Raw genomic sequence first — 19834 nt, forward strand, 5'->3', positions numbered from 1 at the left:
GCTTAATTCCAAAACTGATCCATATTCTGAGATCTGTTTAATTACTGATATATACCTCAGAGGCCTTTGAGCTTGAAAATGCCTTATAACACCTGCATGATATTTTGAAAAATAAAGGAAGAAGTAATATCATAATGTAATAGGAGACATGACATTAGCACAAGTTTAAACTACTCCTTAGTTAAAATTAATTAAAAGATATCTTTCTCATGAGAAACAGCAATATTTAGAAATGTGTATTAAACAAGTGGCGTGGTTTCACGTTATATATTAAATATCATCCAGTAATCTGTCCCAGAATTTGATTCATGCTTGTTGCAGGATTACCAAACTTTCTGACTTTTAATAACTTTGACTTCCATCCACTATTCTCACACACTTAATTTCCTTGGGCCTCTGACTGTCTAGAAGGAATGGCAAGATATCTATGGCAACAATATCATAAGCCTTGCATAAAAGAAACCACGAATTTAGAATTATTTCATTTGTGCTCAGTGTATTAATAAAAGATGAAAATAAACAAATGACCCTGAAAACAAACTAGCTTTCCCTACTGTAAAATAAACTATTTTCATTAGATATCAGCTAAGGTTTTTGCTCCGTATGTATATGTGCTCGTGTTCTGAAATAGCCATGGTATTTACTAACACAAATGGAAAAAAATTAGATCTAAAAGTTTGAAAGGATACTGTGCCTGGTTTACCAAAATGCTTTTGAAAGCCTCAGGAATGAATTGTAAATTATGTTTATCAAGATATCTTTTGTCACCCAAAGAGGAGATAAGACTGATGTACTTCTAGGCCAGATCTCAGGCAGAAAGTAATGTTTTATTTCAACCACTTTGTACCAAACTGATCTACTTTGCTATTAAAGAGTCTGATCATATGCTTTCAAAATGAGGAAAAATAAATTCTGCCTTAGCAGGATAACTTCACAAACACTTGCTTTTTAGCTATTTGCACATTGAATAATACTGGAAGTGTCTGCTTATACACTTAATGTCCCCTCTTTCTCATGAAAACTTGATTATATCCCTTACATCATATCAACAGACTACATAGAAAATCTGTGCTGAAAATGTCCAATGCAGATCTGCAATCTGTTTAAATACGGTATCTAGGGTTTTCCTACCAAGAGCAATAATAACGCCCTGCACATTCCCCTGGAAAGGCTTGCAACCTTTAAAAAGCCTGTTAAGTTGATAATTGTTCAATACAAAAGTTTTCAACACATCTGCATCACAATTAGGAGGTTTTCTCTGAAAAATGCAGAGTTTTAGAACATGCAAATTTCATTAGGATTTAGTTATATCGCAGAATCTGGAATTCATTTCTCTGAGACACTGTAGACACCAGGAGACCAACATTTGCCTACCTGCAATATTAAACAATTCCTCAGTGCAATGTCTGAAATATACCTGAGAGGAAAGCTCGACCAGCTTCCCCCTCTCCCCCCTGCATTCCCCCCTCCCCATTGCCTTTTACATTAAAACTGGATTTCCCCCCCTTCTCTTTGTTACTTACTATTTCTCTAGGTTGCTGAGCCAAAATGGCGAAGGTAGAGAGACGATCACATAAGCATTTCGTATGGGATGCATCGGTAAGCACAGTTTTACATCCCTGGGTGGACCAGGTTCCCAAAGAGTCGTTCCTGCAAAGGAGAGAAAGGGGAGGGGGGGAGGAATGGGGATAATTACGCCTGACGGCCAATTCCGTGAGGAGGAGACAATGCAGTTACACCGCGAGGAGAGTGTAGTGTAGCTCCCGGACAGCACAGAGGTACTTGTTGTGGGGCACGACCGGCTTCCGCGGCGCGGCGCGGCGCAGCACGGCCGGGCGGGGAGCGGGGCGCAGGGAGCAGCGCGGAGCGGCGCGGAGCTGTCCGGCGCGGCGGTGCTGACGGTCCGGCGCGGCGCGCTGCGCGGAGCCCCGCCAGCCGCGGCAGCAGCCGCCCCCTGCGCTGCCAGCCACCTCCGAGCTTCACCAGAGCACTGCGAAAAACTCATCGGGGGAAGAGGGGGAGGCTTTTCTCTCTCTCTCTCTTTTTTCCCTTTTCCTACCGGCTCTGTTTCTGGCCCTTTTCTGGCAAATGTGGTGGTCGGTACCTTTTTTCTGTATTTTTTTTTTCTTCATTTCCCCCTCGTGTGTGTGGCTAGGTTAAAGGCATATGGTTCTCAAATATCTGTCTGGGTGATGCCAGCTGGACATGGAGGTGCCGGCTCTTCAGTTCTGATGGCTTTTTTTTGCTGAGGATTTTTTTTAACGATTTTTTTTTTTTTTTTCAGTTGTTTTTAAGCCTTAGAAATTTCACCCTGGAAACGGCAGCATCAGATGCCTCCAACTCCTGCCTTAGCTCCAGCAGAGGGGTGGATTTCAGTACAGCAGCACACAACATCACCAAAGAGACACATGAGTTCACCCTCCAGACATCACTCAGTCAACTCGCCTCTCCCTAGCTCCCTCCCCCTTCTCGATTTCTTTTTCTTGGGGTGGCAGCACCATGTTAACCCCAAGCCAAAGGTATTGTTTGCTCGCACCTTTCACCAACCACCCCTAAACAAAACAAGATGATTAACACAGCCCCTGAATTCAATTAGACATTCAGTATGCTAATGCGAGGTCTGAAACCCACCCCAGCAGAACAATAAAAATGGTATCAACCCACGTTTTCCTTGTGTGGGCAAGGAGAGGGAGAGACAAAAAATTATCTCTCCTTTTTCCTGAACTGCAGTGGGGGGAAAATCATTTCTACAGGAAAAAGAGTTTGGCTTTAACTATAGCAAACCTATTGTCTTTGCATATGTTACGTTTAGAGAACAACAATTCGGTTTCTTTCTTCTTTTTTCCCCTCCTTTCATGTCCAGGAAGCAACTGCAGCAACTCTGCTGCCAGCAGCAGCACATGCGCTGTCAATTCCTGTCTCTTTCACCCCAGGTCACTAAATGACTTGAAAAAAGAAAACCAAAGGTGGAGCAAACAAGGTGGGGGAATAATAATTTCCAGTCCCTGTGATCACCCTTGTTTCACCTCTTCTGCCTTGACAACACACCTTTGTGAGTGATTCTATATGCCAGGGCCTGCATGCAAAGGCAATTTTTTATCCTAACCCTAAGTAGCATGTGATTTGGGCCCATGGGTATATGGCTAATGTGGTGTAAGCACCAAAACCCCCTCAGCTCCACATTTACCTGTAAGTGTTGTCTCCTCAGAGAAGTCTTACAGTTAGAAGAATGCTGGAATGTCTTTTCAAAACCGTTTCAGAGTCTAATGTCAAATTCTTAGTTCTAATCAAGAATTGGGAACATACTGTGCAATAAAAATGATGGCCAAACGATGTACAGAAAAGTAGTTTAATCATGTATGATATAGAAGAAATAATGTAATTTTTGCTCTTTAATAATGTATTATGCAATATTGCATGACATATAAGTGATGCTCACAACTGAAAAAAATGATACAACTGTCTGAGGTATTGAAATGGAAATGTAGTTTATAGGTTAGGAAGCATTTTTGTAGAATAAAGAATTCATTCACAGACATAACTGCCAGTCTGACATAGGCTGGTTACCAAGCCACACTTGGTATACTAGCAACTATGTTTCCCTTATTTTGCAGTATTTTTCTGGGTCTCATGACATGGTTCGCACTTACAATTGACATGTTTTGTTAAAATTAGTAATACATATGCCTTACTAATACCATTGTTTTGTCTACTTTAACATATTGATGAATAAAAATCAGCTATGACATTGCTGTCAAAACCACTAACTTAGTAAAAGGACTTCACCTCATATCGTACACTCTTCACCTCATTAATTTATTTGGAAGATTATTTTTTTTTTATGCAAGATCTTTTTTTTTTTTTTTTTTTTTGGGATATGCTGTGAGACGGAGAAAAAGGAAGTTAACAACACTATTGACTGGTTTTGGGGTTTTTTTTTCCTCATACTGGCAACTAGTGATCTAAACCTAGGTTTTGATGATCACGAATGAAGAGCTGACATCTTGGGTATACATATATGATGGTAGCTTACTTTAGTAATTTTTTTGATTATTGATATTTGTGCTTGAAGTAGGATAGGAAACCTTTTCAACCAGTAAGTTACATAAATAATAGTAAGAAGTTGTTATTAAAGCATTTAATATGAGCAAACTACACAGAAGTTAAGAAATTATATTTCTCCTGAGATAAGTTTAATTCTCCCTACTTCTTGGGTATGTGCATTATTATACTTTTTGTTGTTGTTGTTCAGTTAGGTGCTGGTTTTCCTTTTGGACAGTCTTTGGTATGTCAACTCTATTCTCAGTAAAGCATGAATATAATGATGAGAAGATGAGAAGAACGTGGAAAATGCAGACATAAGAATGTTTTAACCTAGCAAAAGATCGGAAAGATGCTCATGGCCCTTATGTGTAGCAGATTACGTACATCATTGTGCCTGTTCAGATGTGCTGGCTGGCACATTAGTGATGATAAAGTCCTTCTAACACCTGCTTACTTCTTTACACCTGGACCTAAAATCCCAGGGAAGCCATAGGGAAGGCTCAACTGCAGGAGTCTCCTTTCCATTGTGTATGTCCATATGTCTGAGACATGACCTAACTTTTAGTATGCATAATTTCTAGTGTGATCAATCTTTTCTCTACCAGCAGTATATGGCAACATCTGGTTTATCTCCACAGCTTTTCCCTACAGCAAGGAAAAAAAAAAAAAGGGGAAAGAAAAAGAAAGAAAAAGAAAAAAAACCCACCCCAACACAAAGAAAAGGTAGATGCAATGCAAACACACTTTTCTTAATAGTGTCACACATAAAACTGTAGTTTAACGAAGTATTGTTTACCTTGAAATTGTTAATATGATTAATATTATGTCATTATGACTTAGGGCTTTTTTTCCTCTCATACAATTTAGAAAAACTAATGCATGAAATCATGGAAATGAAAAGAAATAGAATGGACAAAAATAACTGCCTTATGACTACATGTCTAAAATACTGCAAATGTCCTCAAAAGGATGTCTGAATTTGTGTGGTATTGGAAGAAAAAGCTGGATGATGAATATCTTGCAATTGGATCTCCAACCAGAATACTATGAGGAGTTCATTTTCCTAAAGAATAAGGCCCCTTTTCTAATTCAGACATTGAATTGTTTCTTTTTGCTCAATGACATACTTGTATATTTATTTTTTTGCCAAGGAAAGTAGAAATCTTTGAAAAATTAATTTTCTTGCTGATCTTTATACAAAAAATAAATCCTATTTGAATAATATTTTTGTAAAATAAATGTGCATCTGGGCTGGAAACTAAGTTTTATTCCAATGTGATTTAAACCTCAAAAAGTAGGTTTTATAACAGAGCCATTGTAATTATAAGCATACATTGTTGCATTAACTTTCTAATAATGTACAACTCACAGAAAGGTCTGAGGGAAGATCAAAAGTTGCATTGGTTATCAGTTTGACTACTATATGACTACAAATGATTCATCAAAAAGGGAGCTATGGAAGTGAGTATTGATGCTTGGGGGAATATTTTATTATTATTTATAACTTTCCTGTCCATACAGTTTAGGGCATGATCTGGCGCACAGTGTGCATAAGCTGTACCGTAATCAACAGTTGCCCTGTCATTAGTATAATGCAGGTGTATCAAAGTGTAAAAGGAAAAGAAAGAAATTCTAATGGACTGACATAACAAAACCAGGATGAGACAAATGCTAGGAGTTTCCTGCCTCCTACTGCATAGTTCTTGATTACCGATGCTCTGTACTACTGCAATAACACAGACTTCTCATTATCAGAGTTACAGGATCCATTCATGTTTTTGAACAACATCAGAAAAACTACAGTCATTCAGCTCTATTTCTGTATTTTAAAAATCCTAATGGATGGACATTTGAACAAGTGTATTCTCCCTTCTTTCCCAAGATTATAGAGAAAATCTCCTAAGAGGATGAGTATTGGTGCGTCAAAAAAACTGAGGGAAAGCAGACGCTTTCCACAGCTTCGTCTCTGTCTGACACTCTAGATACTCTCAGAGAAAGCAGCAACACCCAGGAGTAACTCCTGGATGTTACTCCTATGTACCTATTGCCAAAATATGTGCTCAGGGTTTATAAGAACTGTGACTTCTTTCCCCATGGACCTCCAGAATGAAAGGAGCAGACAAGAAGACATGCTTCCTTTCCAGGATATCTTGTACGAAGATGATGATTTCCCAGAAACTGTATTTCTCACTTTCATAAGAACAACAATTGAAGCAAACTGGTCAACTCTACTACAAACTCTACAGTGATTTGCTGTCTCCCTTCCTTCGTGATGAGTTGTCATTTATTATCAGCGTACACCTTAATTTTTTCTTTCATTTCAATACAATTTTGCTAAGTTTGTTCTGTGAAAGGAAGATATACCTGATAATGCTGAATGATCAGAACAAGTATCATGTTACATTTTGCAAGCATGCATTACTTACCTGTGGTTATATTTAGAGATTGGCTCTTCGTTTAAGTGGCTGTATGACGTATTTGGTTTCTTGGGGCAAAGTCATATTGACACTTGCTACGTTAAAAATGTATATTCTCAAAGTTTGCAGTAGTGAGTTTAGTAGCATTTTGTATATGTGTAAAATTGCTCTGTTTTAAGTAAGTTGATTTTATAGATTAACATTATCAGATACTTGGTAAGAAAAAAAGAAAGTTCAAAAAATATTTTATTAGCTTTCATTCCACAAAATCAGTAAAATCAATATTTATGTAGATTTATGGTGATCTAAGGAAAAATTGTCATGTAGTGTTTTGCCGATGATCAGCCTGTGAAATACTTCACACTGGACTAATTCACAGGGACTCCTAGCAAAAAGGAATCCTAGCAAATTGTATATTGCCAGGGGCTGGAAAAGATTATGGGCACAGAAGTTTATCCTGGAAATTAAGAATGTCAAAACCTGGATCAGGATTGTAGCTATCATTAATGTTTCTTCCAAATGACAAGATTAGCAATAAAGCATAGTATCATTAGTTCAAGTTTCAAGGCCAGCTATGACCAGCAGAGGAAGGAACAAGTGTGAATGGGAATTGATGAGGGGAAGAACAGTGGCTGGGCTTCTATCACTGTTACTGCTAAAACATCCTGTGCTATTCTAGATTGAATGGACAGATAATACTAAAACCAGTACATGCCCAGCCTCCTTGAAGAATGTTTTGAATTAGGCTCCAGAGATGCCAACCATAATGTAGAAAGTTAAGCCACAAAATGAGAATGGCAGAAGCAAACATGTTAAGTGGTCAGGCACTGAAATGCTGTTTGTTGCGCTGGTGATGCAGAAGAGACCTGAGCTCACTTTGGAGCTAGGTGTTACATGCTACCTTTCAAAATCCGAAGTTAGGTTCATCTTGAAGATGGCCAGTGGAGAGCCCTCCCTTTATCTAAAAACTCAGTGGCTGTGAGATAGAAGAGGTGAGTTCTTTTCCCTTCTTTCCATGAGAGGTGTTGAATACATAGAGATTTGCAGCAATTGACCTAACACCAGACTACAGTATATTCTGGTATGAGAGTATCCTCCCCGCTTCTTGTTGAAGGCGGCGCTCAGTGAACAGAGCTATGTGTTGGGCCAGAAGACAGAGCAAAACATGCATTTTCTAGCCATACTGCAGGAAGACAGGGAATGGCACCTGCATTCTAGTTCCTGCTCTACTCAGTATTACTTATTCAGCAGAGTGAACATTCAAACGTGTTACATATTCTCTGAAGATCCTCAGATTTCTTACATGGTCCTTCATGTTAGCTGCATAACTAAGAACCCTCCTGGTTGTCATCCCCTCCTCCCCTGTATCTTGTGATGCCACCCACTACTCCTACGCAATCCTGCTTTGTATCCTACAACTCTGTTACCTGTGGGTTATCTGAAGAACATGCTGTGGAGCTATGGCAACTAAGTCATCTCAGTGTCCCACTGGAAAGAAAGAAGTCAAGACTTTTTTCTGTCCACTTACACTTTGTAAACAAACTTAACGCAAGGGAGGCTGAGATAAAACAAGCAAACAAATGAACAAATGAGAAAATAGGAAACAGTTACAAATGTTTATATGACACACACAAAAAAGAAATAAAACTGATGTTTGCTCTACTGACATGGGGATTACGTCACCAGTATGTCTCCCTTTTTATCCAGCTCTGCAAGATTTCCTAAACATTCAGTTTATAAAGAGTTCTATTTTCTGTATACATTAGGCCTCAGGTTATGTCCTTTTCCTTGTGTTAGACACTTGCTTTCTATAATCAATTCTCTTTTTTAAGTTCTCCCCAGGAGCCTAAACAGATCTAATCTGTTTTTCCTCAAATGCATTGACTATTTTTTCTCATCTGGGAGATAATCTGACCATCCCTCTTAATTAAAATAAGTATTTTTCTTCTTCCTTAGAGATGTCTTTTCATTAGATCAGATGTTATCTTGTGTACCTGACTGGCCAATTAACAACTGCTTCAATAAAATTAATGCTTATCTCCCTATTTTCTCTTTGGTGAGTCAGCGTGCACTCTGACTGAATCTGTACCAAATCTTATATTGATTATCAGACTGCACATTAAAAACACATTTGATTGATAGAAATACCCCAACAGGACAAAGGCATAGAGCTTGCTGTTGGCTCTTGAGTGAGATCAGACACATAGTAATGAACCAGTTTGAAGCGATAGAGGGTTTGTAGTGACTGATGTGTAACATCTTTGTTTGGATATCTTCTCTTCAGTGAAAACCTTAACTACAGATTGTAAAAGTGAGCAGTCTTTCCCTTTCAGACAGTCAATATAATTATAATATGTCAGATTAGGAGTAACAGTGAACAGAGGGAATTAGAGAAGCTTCCTTATTCCAAAATGCCCTACGGCCTGGAGATTTGATCATTGTTCTTGAAAAGCTGAGTTGTGCAAGCACAGATGAAACCTCACCTTGGGTAAATCTCTCCTGTCCTGGGCAAATTTTCTAACCATTGAACTATTGAACAAAAGAACTATAGTATAGGTCTTCATACATGTGCTGTCCATGGTTTATGTAGCAGTCAGTTCACTGACAAGTGAAGGCCACATTCAAGAATGACAGAGGGGTGATCTGTTGATATATTTTCATGAGAGTTAATGCTGAGGTTCTTCTGAGCATATTAGAATGAAGACTTAGTGACCAAGCAGCTTGCCATAAAACTCACAAGAACCTCTGGATTTAGGATTCTCTGAAGTTGTACGGAGACTGGAAAGCACATCTGACAAAGTCCATTAAGGACTGAGGTACCTGTTATGTATCTGCCTGACTCATATAATGACTGAGACTTTACTAAAACGGGGTGATGCAACAAATCTGTGTAAGCAGTTAAGATGCAGTGACTTTGTATATGCCTAGCTCATAGCAAATGTGATACAGTATAGCTAAACACAAAGTTTTCTTACAGTGTTGTTTATGATCTGACTAAAAGCTAAAACTGAACAACCCAGATGTTGCCAAAGCTGACAGATATAATATGTACATTGAAAATTCTGTAATTCACAGTTAACTTCTCTGACATTATAAAGTAATGCATCTTTTTGTCTTAATAATTTTCACTATTTTTTTCTTTAAGATGTGGGAAAATAGTTGTGATTACAGTCAAATAAAGTACAAATTTAGGAAATTAAGGCTCTTTCTTTTGTTAAAAGTTTTAAGAGACACTTCCTTAACGTGTATTTTAGACTTGTCCTGGGTTCAGCTATAGCAGTCATTTTTCTCCTTCTTAGTAGCTGGTGCAGTGCTGTGTTTTTTAACTTTCAGCCTGGGAACAACGCTGATAACACCGATGTTTTTAGTTGTTGCTAAGTAATGTTTATTCCAACCAAAGACTTTCTCAGTCTCATGCTTTGCCAGGGAGGAGGGAAAGCCGGGAGGAAGCAGAGACAGGACACCTGACCCAAACTAGCCAAAGGGGTATTCCATACCACAGCACGTCATGCACAGTATATAAACCGGGGGGAGTTATCCGGAAGGCCCAGATCACTGCTCAGGTCGGGCTCGGTATCGGTCGGCGGGTGGTGAGCAATTGTATCCTCTCCCCTTGTTATTTCACTAATCATTATGATCATTGGTGGTAGCAGTAGTGGTTTTGTATTATACCTTAGTTGCGGGACTGCTCTTATCTCAACCCGTGGGAGTTACATTCTTCCCATTCTCCTCCCCATCCCTCCGGGAGCGGGGGGAGGAAGAAGGCGGGGGGGGAGTGAGCGAGCGGCTGTGTGGTTCTGAGTTACCGGCTGGGCTCAAACCACGACAGTTCTTTTTGGCGCCCAACGTGGGGCACGAAAGGTTGAGATAACGACAGATCTGACCAGAGTGTGTTTAATCATATTTGTGATAAGCATTCATTGTTACTACTCGTCACAATGGTGATTATTTGGCTCTCAGACTTGTTGCGCTTGATCTCAGAGTTTCAGCATGTTGTACCTTACTTACAGCCACTATTTGCTGTTTTAGTGTTTATCGGCTGGGGGGCCTGGGCTAAGGTTCTTCTTTCACTGTACTTCATGGTAATGACTTGTAATACAATAGACTCATTGATCATGAAACTGGTCTGGTTTGTGCTTCCAGCGTGGCCATCACCTCTATACATTGGGAGGTATATAATGAAATATTTTAGCAATTGCATATCTTTTTTTTTCTCCTCGGGGGGTAAACTTACGAAGGAAGCATTCTCTTTCACCCCCCGTTCCCCCACCAGCCTATTTGCAACAGCAGTTGAGAGTTCTGAAGGTTTTAGATGGCCTTTGAATAGCCTTGAAACCTGCCTGCTGATTGTGCTGGGGATCAGCATGTTGGCAAACATACGGAGTGTGTTTTACCCACGGCCATCCCGTCGTAGGAACATCCTATTTCGTTTAATCTCAAAAATTCAGCAGTATCAGGTTCGAATCTGGTCTAGGATTAGATGACGATATAGGAGGACCACCAAGAGATTTTTCCTGAGGCTGGACAGTTATGAGTGGCAGGGTGTGTGGAATAGTATGGGCAAGTATCTAGGCCAGTGGGCCCCTCCAGTGCTTTGGAACTTCACCACTGAACAAGTGCAACATCCGGAAAAACTAGTAAAACACTTAAACGAGGTGTGCTGTCGTCCTGGTTATACCAGAGAGGGACAAATCATGGCAATGTCCTGGGGCTTGGCCTACGCCTACAGAGCCCTGCTCAACACTATCTAGCACCTTCAAAGGGAAAAAAATGTCTCTGGATCTGATGGCAAAGCAACAGACAACGCAGCTATGCCAACTACAAGCACAGCAGCTACTCAGACCCTGACCACAACAGACAACACAGCTACTCCAAGTACAGCAGCTACATCAACCCCAGTGACAAGCACAACAGCTACTCAAACCCTAACCACAACAGACAACGCAACTACTCCAACTTCAAATACAGCAGGCAACAACCCAACACTACATACCGTCCCTCCTGCCCTGAAGGACTATTACAAGAGATGGAGCCTGACATCATGGACTGGATGAGTTCAGCAATTTTACAGGGATTGGTCCATGGACTAGGGAATGATATCTTTCTCTGTGTGTGGGCGTGGGTGTATATATATGTGTATATATGGGACACGGGTGATGGTGTGTTGAGAGATGTGGGATCTGAGCATGACGTGAATGGTATGGAATAAGGGGTGGATACTGTCCTGGGTTCAGCTATAGCAGTCATTTTTCTCCTGCTTAGTAGCTGGTGCAGTGCTGTGTTTTTTAACTTTCAGCCTGGGAACAACGCTGATAACACCGATGTTTTTAGTTGTTGCTAAGTAATGTTTATTCCAACCAAAGACTTTCTCAGTCTCATGCTTTGCCAGGGAGGAGGGAAAGCCAGGAGGAAGCAGAGACAGGACACCTGACCCAAACTAGCCAAAGGGGTATTCCATACCACAGCACGTCATGCCCAGTGTATAAACCGGGGGGAGTTATCCGGAAGGCCCAGATCGCTGCTCGGGTCGGGCTTGGTATCGGTCGGCGGGTGGTGAGCAATTGTATCCTCTCCCCTTGTTATTTCACTAATCATTATGATCATTGGTGGTAGCAGTAGTGGTTTTGTATTATACCTTAGTTGCGGGACTGCTCTTATCTCAACCCGTGGGAGTTACATTCTTCCCATTCTCCTCCCCATCCCTCCGGGAGCGGGGGGAAGAAGGGGGGGAGCGAGCGAGCGGCTGTGTGGTTCTGAGTTACCGGCTGGGCTCAAACCACGACAAGACTTTTATATGCTGTTCTTAGCCCTGATGCTCTTGCCTTTCAGTAAGGCTTATTACCTTAGGACTTATTAATATGTCTGCTCAGCTTCCAGACTCAAAATGGTTTGAATGTAGGCACTTTGGAGCACAGTTATATGAGCTGCTGCTCATCTGAATCTTCCGGAGTGGACGTATTTACTGACCAACTGCCCAGTAAAGTAAATTACACCTAACTAACTGACATGCTTTTTAATACCACTTCATGCCTCTGTAATGGTAGTGTTGTCTAAAACAAAGTCAGCTGATAATGATAATCTCCAGAGATAACATCTCTGCTGTTTCACTATGGTTCTTAGTAGGAATGCCTAGTATAGAGGCTAGAAGAACGAGGTGTGTATCACACTGCATCACAACACATGCAAAGCTGATGCTTCCATATTTCATCTGGAAAATACCAGGAAAAGAATGAGGGTCTGCACTCTGAGTATCTGGACAGCTAACTTTAGGTACCAGGGGTGATGATGACTCAATAGTATAAGGGCATGTGTTGCACAGGAAACCACTATGGTGCACAAGATCCAGCAGATTCATGCATTCATCCATGTGGATATGTTCTGAATTTTATCTGCACATGTGCAATATGTCAGATGCACTCACAATGCAACAGACAATTTGCATTTGTAACAACCGTGTATCTGGAAGTCCCACAAAAATTCACTGCACTGAACAGTAGTGATACCATTTCAGCTAGTCACATGCCAGCTAGATTGTGTGTTTAGACAAATGTGACTGCTGGCAGTAAAAACTGTGTAAATTGGCTAAGGGGTTGGATAAGTACTTTTATCTCACAGTCTAAAAAAAAAGCGGGATAGAGGAGGTGTTGGGGAGTATGCGCCTCAACTAGATGCCAAAAAAAGCCCGTCTGAACACACAAGAAAAGCATACTAGCCAATCCACGTTCTTCCAACTCTTGAGAATACTTTTTGGTTGTGTGTGGCTTCGCTGTGGGAAACAGCACAAGGAGAATTCCCAGTGCTCTGCGGGTACAGAGGTTGTAATTATGGGCTTGTCCTCTGTTGACTGACAAAGTTGGTGTACTCTTCAGCCTCCAGGTATGGTAGAAAAGGACTGAAAAAAGTGGCCCAAAATGATCCATGTTAATACACTAATTGTCTACCCATATTATATAGTACCTTTCAGATGAAAGCCTTAAAACAGAGACTGACAATGTCATCCTGAATCTCAACATGAGGCACAGGAAAATTAAGAGACATCCCTAGGACTCAAGGCCAAAATAAAAATGTGAAGGTAAATTACTTCCAGGCTTAAAAGAAAACACAACTAAATACGGTGCTATATTTATTTCCTTCTATCTCTGTATGGAGGTCTCATACAATATTTTTGATGCTTATGTTATATAATACAAAATATTGAAAATACATGTTGGTAAAACATATACAGTAACATTATTCAGTTAAGGTTTGTGGCAGTGCATCTCCCCCTAAGTCCCCTAGGCTGCTCTAAGATCTCAGGAATTCCCATCAGGCCTTGGCCTTTGTGTAAGGAGTTGGGTGGTTAAGCGTACCTTGACGGGACGCTTACATGGCTAAGGTGGGAGGCACTGATCATACCAGGGACTCCTGTTCCCCAGCCAAGGAAGTGTGGGGATAATCAGTTATCCCACTGATTTCTTTGATCATAGACCAAGTGGAAAGGTACCTGTTTTACTGGAGTTTTGAAAAACTTCTACTAATTACCAGCTGGGGTTGTGGCCAGGATGGAAATTTACTAACGGCTAAAGCCAATCATGTTGCAACCCTATAAACAGTGGTTCTAAGTGAGACCCTTTGAGCTCTCCTGGACCACAGCAGGCTGCCACCAGCATCTCCCTCTGAGTGGGACAGCCCTCAGAGCTCACAAACTCTCAAACTGTGGCTGAAAAATGGGACCCGGGTTGAAGTCCTGCTACTGTTTGAGACATAACCCTCGGCCTTTGAGAAATGCGGAGACATTTGACATGAATATTTCACTGACCTCAGGGGGAATTTTTAACAGGTACCTTTATATGTCTTTGTGTATGCATGTGTGTGCATGTGCGTATGGATTGCTATAGCGATTGTAGCGAATTCTATCGACTCACTTAATAAGATCCCCCTTAAATCCACAAACTGCTGTTAAATGGAAACTGTAAAAATTCCCTCTGTGGTGAATTGGTACACTTGTAAGCCTTTAGCTATATACCACTGACCACACCCAAGACAAAGATTAGACCCAACCACAACTAGGCTCCTTCAGGAGGTCAGAAAGCAAGGGGGTCTATTCTGAACCTTATGACTTAATGGGAGGGTCTCCCTCACCCTTTGTGCCTTCTGTTTCTGTATCAATCATTTTTAGCTGATTTTATCTTGATTTGCCTTTGTATGCTTCATCCATGTAATAAATAATAGAGTGAACCTCGTTATTGAATTCTGTTAAATCATGCCTTTATAAATCATATTAAAACTACTTTTGCTAACACTTCTGATGGCCATTCTTTGAGTGACCCTAAACCACTCATTTTGTGAAAATGTTACAATTTTTGCAGAATGGAATCATCTTTCATTGGCATGAAATATCACAAGCTGTCTGCCTGTGGTGTGTCACATACATAGATGTGACATGCTTGAGTTGAAAACTCAAATCTGAAATGCCTTTCCCTTCAGACATCATGTTGCAAGTAGAAACTGCTACAGAGTCTTCTTACATTTTGAAGTAATTTGCATTCTGTTATGTCCTCATGCTACTTGATGTTTTAAAAGTGCAATAAATAAAGAATACAATTAATTTAGATTACACTACTTGATCTGAATTATATACAGACTACTTATTGCACGAAGCTTATTAGCTAGAATATATCTCCTAGAAATTACATAATGAGTGCACTTTCAATAACTGTCTGTGCATATATAGTATTCAGGGAATGTCATGAATCCACTTCATGTCAGCGCATGCTGTATATTGATTGGACTTGTCAACTTCAATGGAGTATCCTCAGTATAACTCACATCAGAACCTGGCACTATATTTTGATCTCTCAGCCAGCTAAATGATATCTAAAATTACACATAAGCAAACATCTTTCTATTGACTATGCATTGGAGAAAACTTATGTGTATATTTTAATTCAAAGATGCTAGAGCATGTCAAGCACATGATGTGTTGTTCTTCAGTTCTATTAGTTTTCGGCAGACATTGGGCAATAGCAAACCAGAAAACATGACTATGCCGCTCTAAAAAAGTCTGCGGCATGCCCACACTTGGAATGCAGCATGCAGTTTTGATCTCTGCCTAACTCAAACAGATCTCGTGGAACTAGGAAAGCTATAGGGAAAGGGACAAAGTGACAAAAGACACGGGATAGTTTCCATAAGGTAAGTCCCTCCAGTCTGGGTAAAAGGTGGTCAAGGGATGTCTGATAAAGGTCTGTAAGAGTGCCACAGTGAATATGAACCACAAATGTTGGGTTTTTTTTTGTCATTCCTTGTAATATAAGACCCAGGGGCATTAAATCAAATTACTAGGGTATATATTCAAAACAAACAACAGGAGGCGTTTTCTTCTCACACGGCATAGTTAAACTGTGAAAATCATTGCCACAGGAGGTTATAAATAACAGAAGATTACGCGACCTTAAAGTGTGATTAGATAAGTTCACAGATAAAAGAATCTTTTAAGGCTACAGCACACAAGGATAAAGAAATCTGCCTGTACATCACAGAGCTGATGGAATTTGGAAGGCACACAAGAAGAATATCTACTAAATAAGTACTTTGTTCATAAGCACTCTTCAAGCCATTTGTTAACAGCCACTGTGGCAGGCAGGATGCTGCGGATGGACTAATCTTTTGCCTATTCAGCCCATCTTATACTTTAATTATTATTCCTGGGTTTAATAATTTGCTTTCAAATTAATCACGTTTCAGTTTTTGGGGTGTTCCACATTGCATACGTGTTGCCAAGGCAAACAGCTGCAGTGCCGGCATGACCCGCAGGGGACCGCTCCAGTGCAGTGCACAGGAGGATTTCCCAAACCAGGAGAACCCCAGGGGAAGCCGAGAGAGCTGCCAGGAGCACACAGCTCGCAGCACAGCTGCTGATGGGACCTGGTGGGGCCAGGAGCGATGGCAGCCTAGCCCTCACCCACATATACAAGAAGCCCATAGGTAACGCTAGTGAACAGACCATGGTGCAGCAGTTTGCACAGCAATTTGCACAGAAGGGCATGCAGAAAGGGTGCTGTAATTCTGCCAGCTCAATCAGGGAGCAATGGTATCCACCTGGCCAAAACCCATGGCCTCTCTAAGCTCTGCACCCACCACAAGGGACGCAGCTGCCCAGCCAGAGCTCCAGTGGGAACATGCTGCCACCCAAGTGTCAGGCTGCAGGGTGAGCAGCAGCCAGCTGAACATGAGCCAGCAGCATGCCCAAGGCGGCCAGCAGCATCCTGGCCTGTATCAGAAATAGCGTGGCCAGTAGGGTTAGAGTAGTGATTGCCTCACTGTACTTGGCTCTGGTGAGGCTGCACCTCGAATCTGGTGTTCAGTTTTGGGCCCATCACTATGAGAGAGACATTGAGGTGCTGGAGTGTGTCCAGAGAAGCCGATGAAGCTGGTGAAGGGTCTGGAGAACAACTCTTATGAGATGCAGCTGACAGAATTGAGGTTGTTCAGCCTGGAGAGAAGGAGGCTCAAGGGAGACCTTATCGCTCTCTACATCTACCTGAAAGGAGGTTGTACGAAGGTGGGGTTCAGTCTCTTCTCCCAGGTAACAAGAGATACTCATTACAAGAGGAAAGGGACATAAGTTGTGCCAGAGGAGCTTAAGATTGGCTATTTCTTCACTGAAAGGGTTGTCAGGCATTGGAACAGGCTGCCCAGGGAAGTGGTGGAGTCACCATCCCTGGGGGTATTTAAAAGGCATATAGATGTGGTATGAGGGACATGGTTTAGTGGGACTTGGCAGTGTTAGGTTAAGGGTTGGACTTGATGATCTCAAAGGTCCTTTCCAACCTAAATGATTCTATGATACTATATGCATATTAAACCCAAAACACAGTGCTGAGATAGCAATATCTTAGTTGAGTCTCACTATAATGTTGAGTTACTAATGACATCCTACATTTATCAGTTGAATTTCTTGGCATCACATGAATGGGCATTGAGCTGAATTAAATCTTTATTGCTTTGCATTAACGTTTTATTTCAGATGAAAGAGAATTTCTTATTTCCTAATTTTTTATCGTAGAATTGGGATCTTAAAAGTGTACTCACATCCTGAAATATTTCATAATATTCTATCAAGCTAGAATATGTGTGCATATGTATGTACAGTTTACATAGATAATGTGTTGCAATGCTGATACTTGTTATTGTTTCTCATCTGATTTTTATATACTTCATAAGGTCTACTTTTTATGTTTACCCTAACAATGGCTTCACACTTGCTATCCTGTGCATGTTAACTGTGGAGCACTTGTATTTGCTTCTTTTCTTCACAGTGTTGCCTTTCTCTACATAAAATTATACCTCTGACCCTTAGAATGGTCAAGTTTTAATCCCAACTCAGTAACATCTATTCTGTATTTAAAAATGTCACTGCTTTTAAGTCCAATACCTAGCAGTCCTGCAGGGCTCAATAACTTGTAAAGGGAAAAATTCTCAACTTTCCAATTGGACACACAGACCTTGCTTCTAACCCTGCAGGGCTGTCAGCTATCAAACTTTGAAGTCATGACATTTTAAAGAAAATGTACAGAGGAGTTATTTTATAGGAACAGAAAACCATTTTTAGCTTACTACTTTAGAAATTTTTATTGCTTTTTTTTTTTTTCCCAATGCTTTTAGTGAGTAAGGTACCTAGTTTTACAGGTGGTTGCCTATGAAAATAGTACTAGTAAATGCTTTAAAGAGTCTAACTTATTCTAAAGGTTATATGATATAAATCCACACAAAGATGTTCGCACTTGTGGAAAAATGGAGGAATGAAACAGAAATACTGAAATAATGGCTTCAGCTGCAACTTTTCTTATGGTTGTGTTTTAATGTCTAGTGTCTTTTTATCTTTCAGGCCATGTCACATTAAAATCAATTAAAGAGATTGCACCATTAGCTGAATTAAGCCATTCTTCATTTTCAATGATATGTTAATTAATACCAGCATGTACTACAATGCAAACTGAAATTCCTTACAGATTCCTATAATAGAATTATAACAATACCAGTACTAGTACCTTAATTCTTGTTGAGATGTTAAAAAAAAAAATCTGCTTTGGAAAGTATTAGTTCACTTGCTTTAAAACTGCAAATGTTTTACTGATCTATAGTTCTATGTTTCACAACTTCCCAATTTTGAACTCACTTAAACATAGACAGCAAATCAAAATTAATAGATTTGAAACATAATTACTTCTACTGAACTATTTTCCATCAAAGTTTGGTTTGTTTTTAACTTTGGCAATTTTTGCTCTGGAATAACTTCTTCTCTGTGACAAAATTATTTTAAAATTCAGATTTTTAGCGCAGGAAATGGAATTTCAAAATGTCATAATCTATTGTTTCTGTGAGACCATGGTTCAGCATAGTATTTAAATATGTCTATAAATTCACATGCTAGTGATTTCAGCAGATTTGCTCATACTCAAAGGTAGTCATAGGCCTAACTTTCTTGTGAAATTACAGCCATTTGCATCTCAGAATCACAAAATACCAAGGAATTCAGCTTCAAAATAGGCCTGTAAAGTAAGTAAGGATCACTGATCATATATTTCTGATGGCAGAATTCTATGATGCTGTATTAGATAATCAGAACAGATTCTTCTGTCCTTTAAATCATAACAATCTTTGAAAAATATAAAGATTACGCATATTGCATTGTAATTTAGGCTATGAAAGATATTTCTTGAATTAATCATTTATTCAAATATTTTATTATGATATTACCAGTATAATATGTATTAATAATATAAATTCATATTCATGAATGAACACATACTACATCAAATAAAAAACTGTAAACAGATTTATGTTAATTTCATATCTTTTTTGCAGCAATTAATAGAATTAAGAATCTATTCCAACTCAAATGCAAATAATAATCATAATCACAGAAACATAATTCTCTATGAAAACATGTTTTAAATGACCCTCTGTAGATGTAATGTAATTCCTTTCCCTTATCAGCCCCTCCCTTTCAATATCTGAAAGAAAAATAACTGATAATACATTTTGTCATTTCTATGACCTAGGACTACTTGGCGTGATGTTTTTCAAATACTACAGTTCCTAAGAGAGGTCACCTGAAGTCCAGAGTACCTGCACAAGGTCATGAGTAGAACTTGTGCTGAATATCCAGGAAAAGATTCCCCTTCATATATTTGTTGACAACATCAATAAGCAATTAAATATTTGCTAGTCGTTGCAAAAAATATTTCTTTGTTAAGCAAAGTTCAAGCTAACATTGTCCCACTTAATTGCCAGTCATTACTGTTCAATGTCATTGGGAAAGAAAATGTACTTGTATTGTGAGAAATCCCAGTACAAGTCCCAGCAGAAGTCAGCAGATTGCAACAGAG

At 39.8% G+C, this 19834-nt stretch overlaps 1 protein-coding gene across 10 annotated transcripts in view; it reads right to left on the minus strand.

The window, feature by feature from the left end:
* ADGRB3 (adhesion G protein-coupled receptor B3) overlaps positions 1-19834 on the minus strand; it is a 457019-nt gene that overhangs the window by 96771 nt on the left and 340414 nt on the right. For all 10 annotated transcript variants that reach the window (XM_030489525.2, XM_030489532.2, XM_030489528.2 and 7 more), the window contains one exon: positions 1524-1650. In XM_030489525.2, the coding sequence (XP_030345385.1) occupies positions 1524-1650 (127 nt within the window). The remainder of the gene's footprint in view (positions 1-1523; positions 1651-19834) is intronic.

Source organism: Strigops habroptila, chromosome 6 (assembly GCF_004027225.2).
Source record: "Strigops habroptila isolate Jane chromosome 6, bStrHab1.2.pri, whole genome shotgun sequence".
NCBI classification, from domain to species: Eukaryota; Metazoa; Chordata; class Aves; order Psittaciformes; family Psittacidae; genus Strigops; species Strigops habroptila.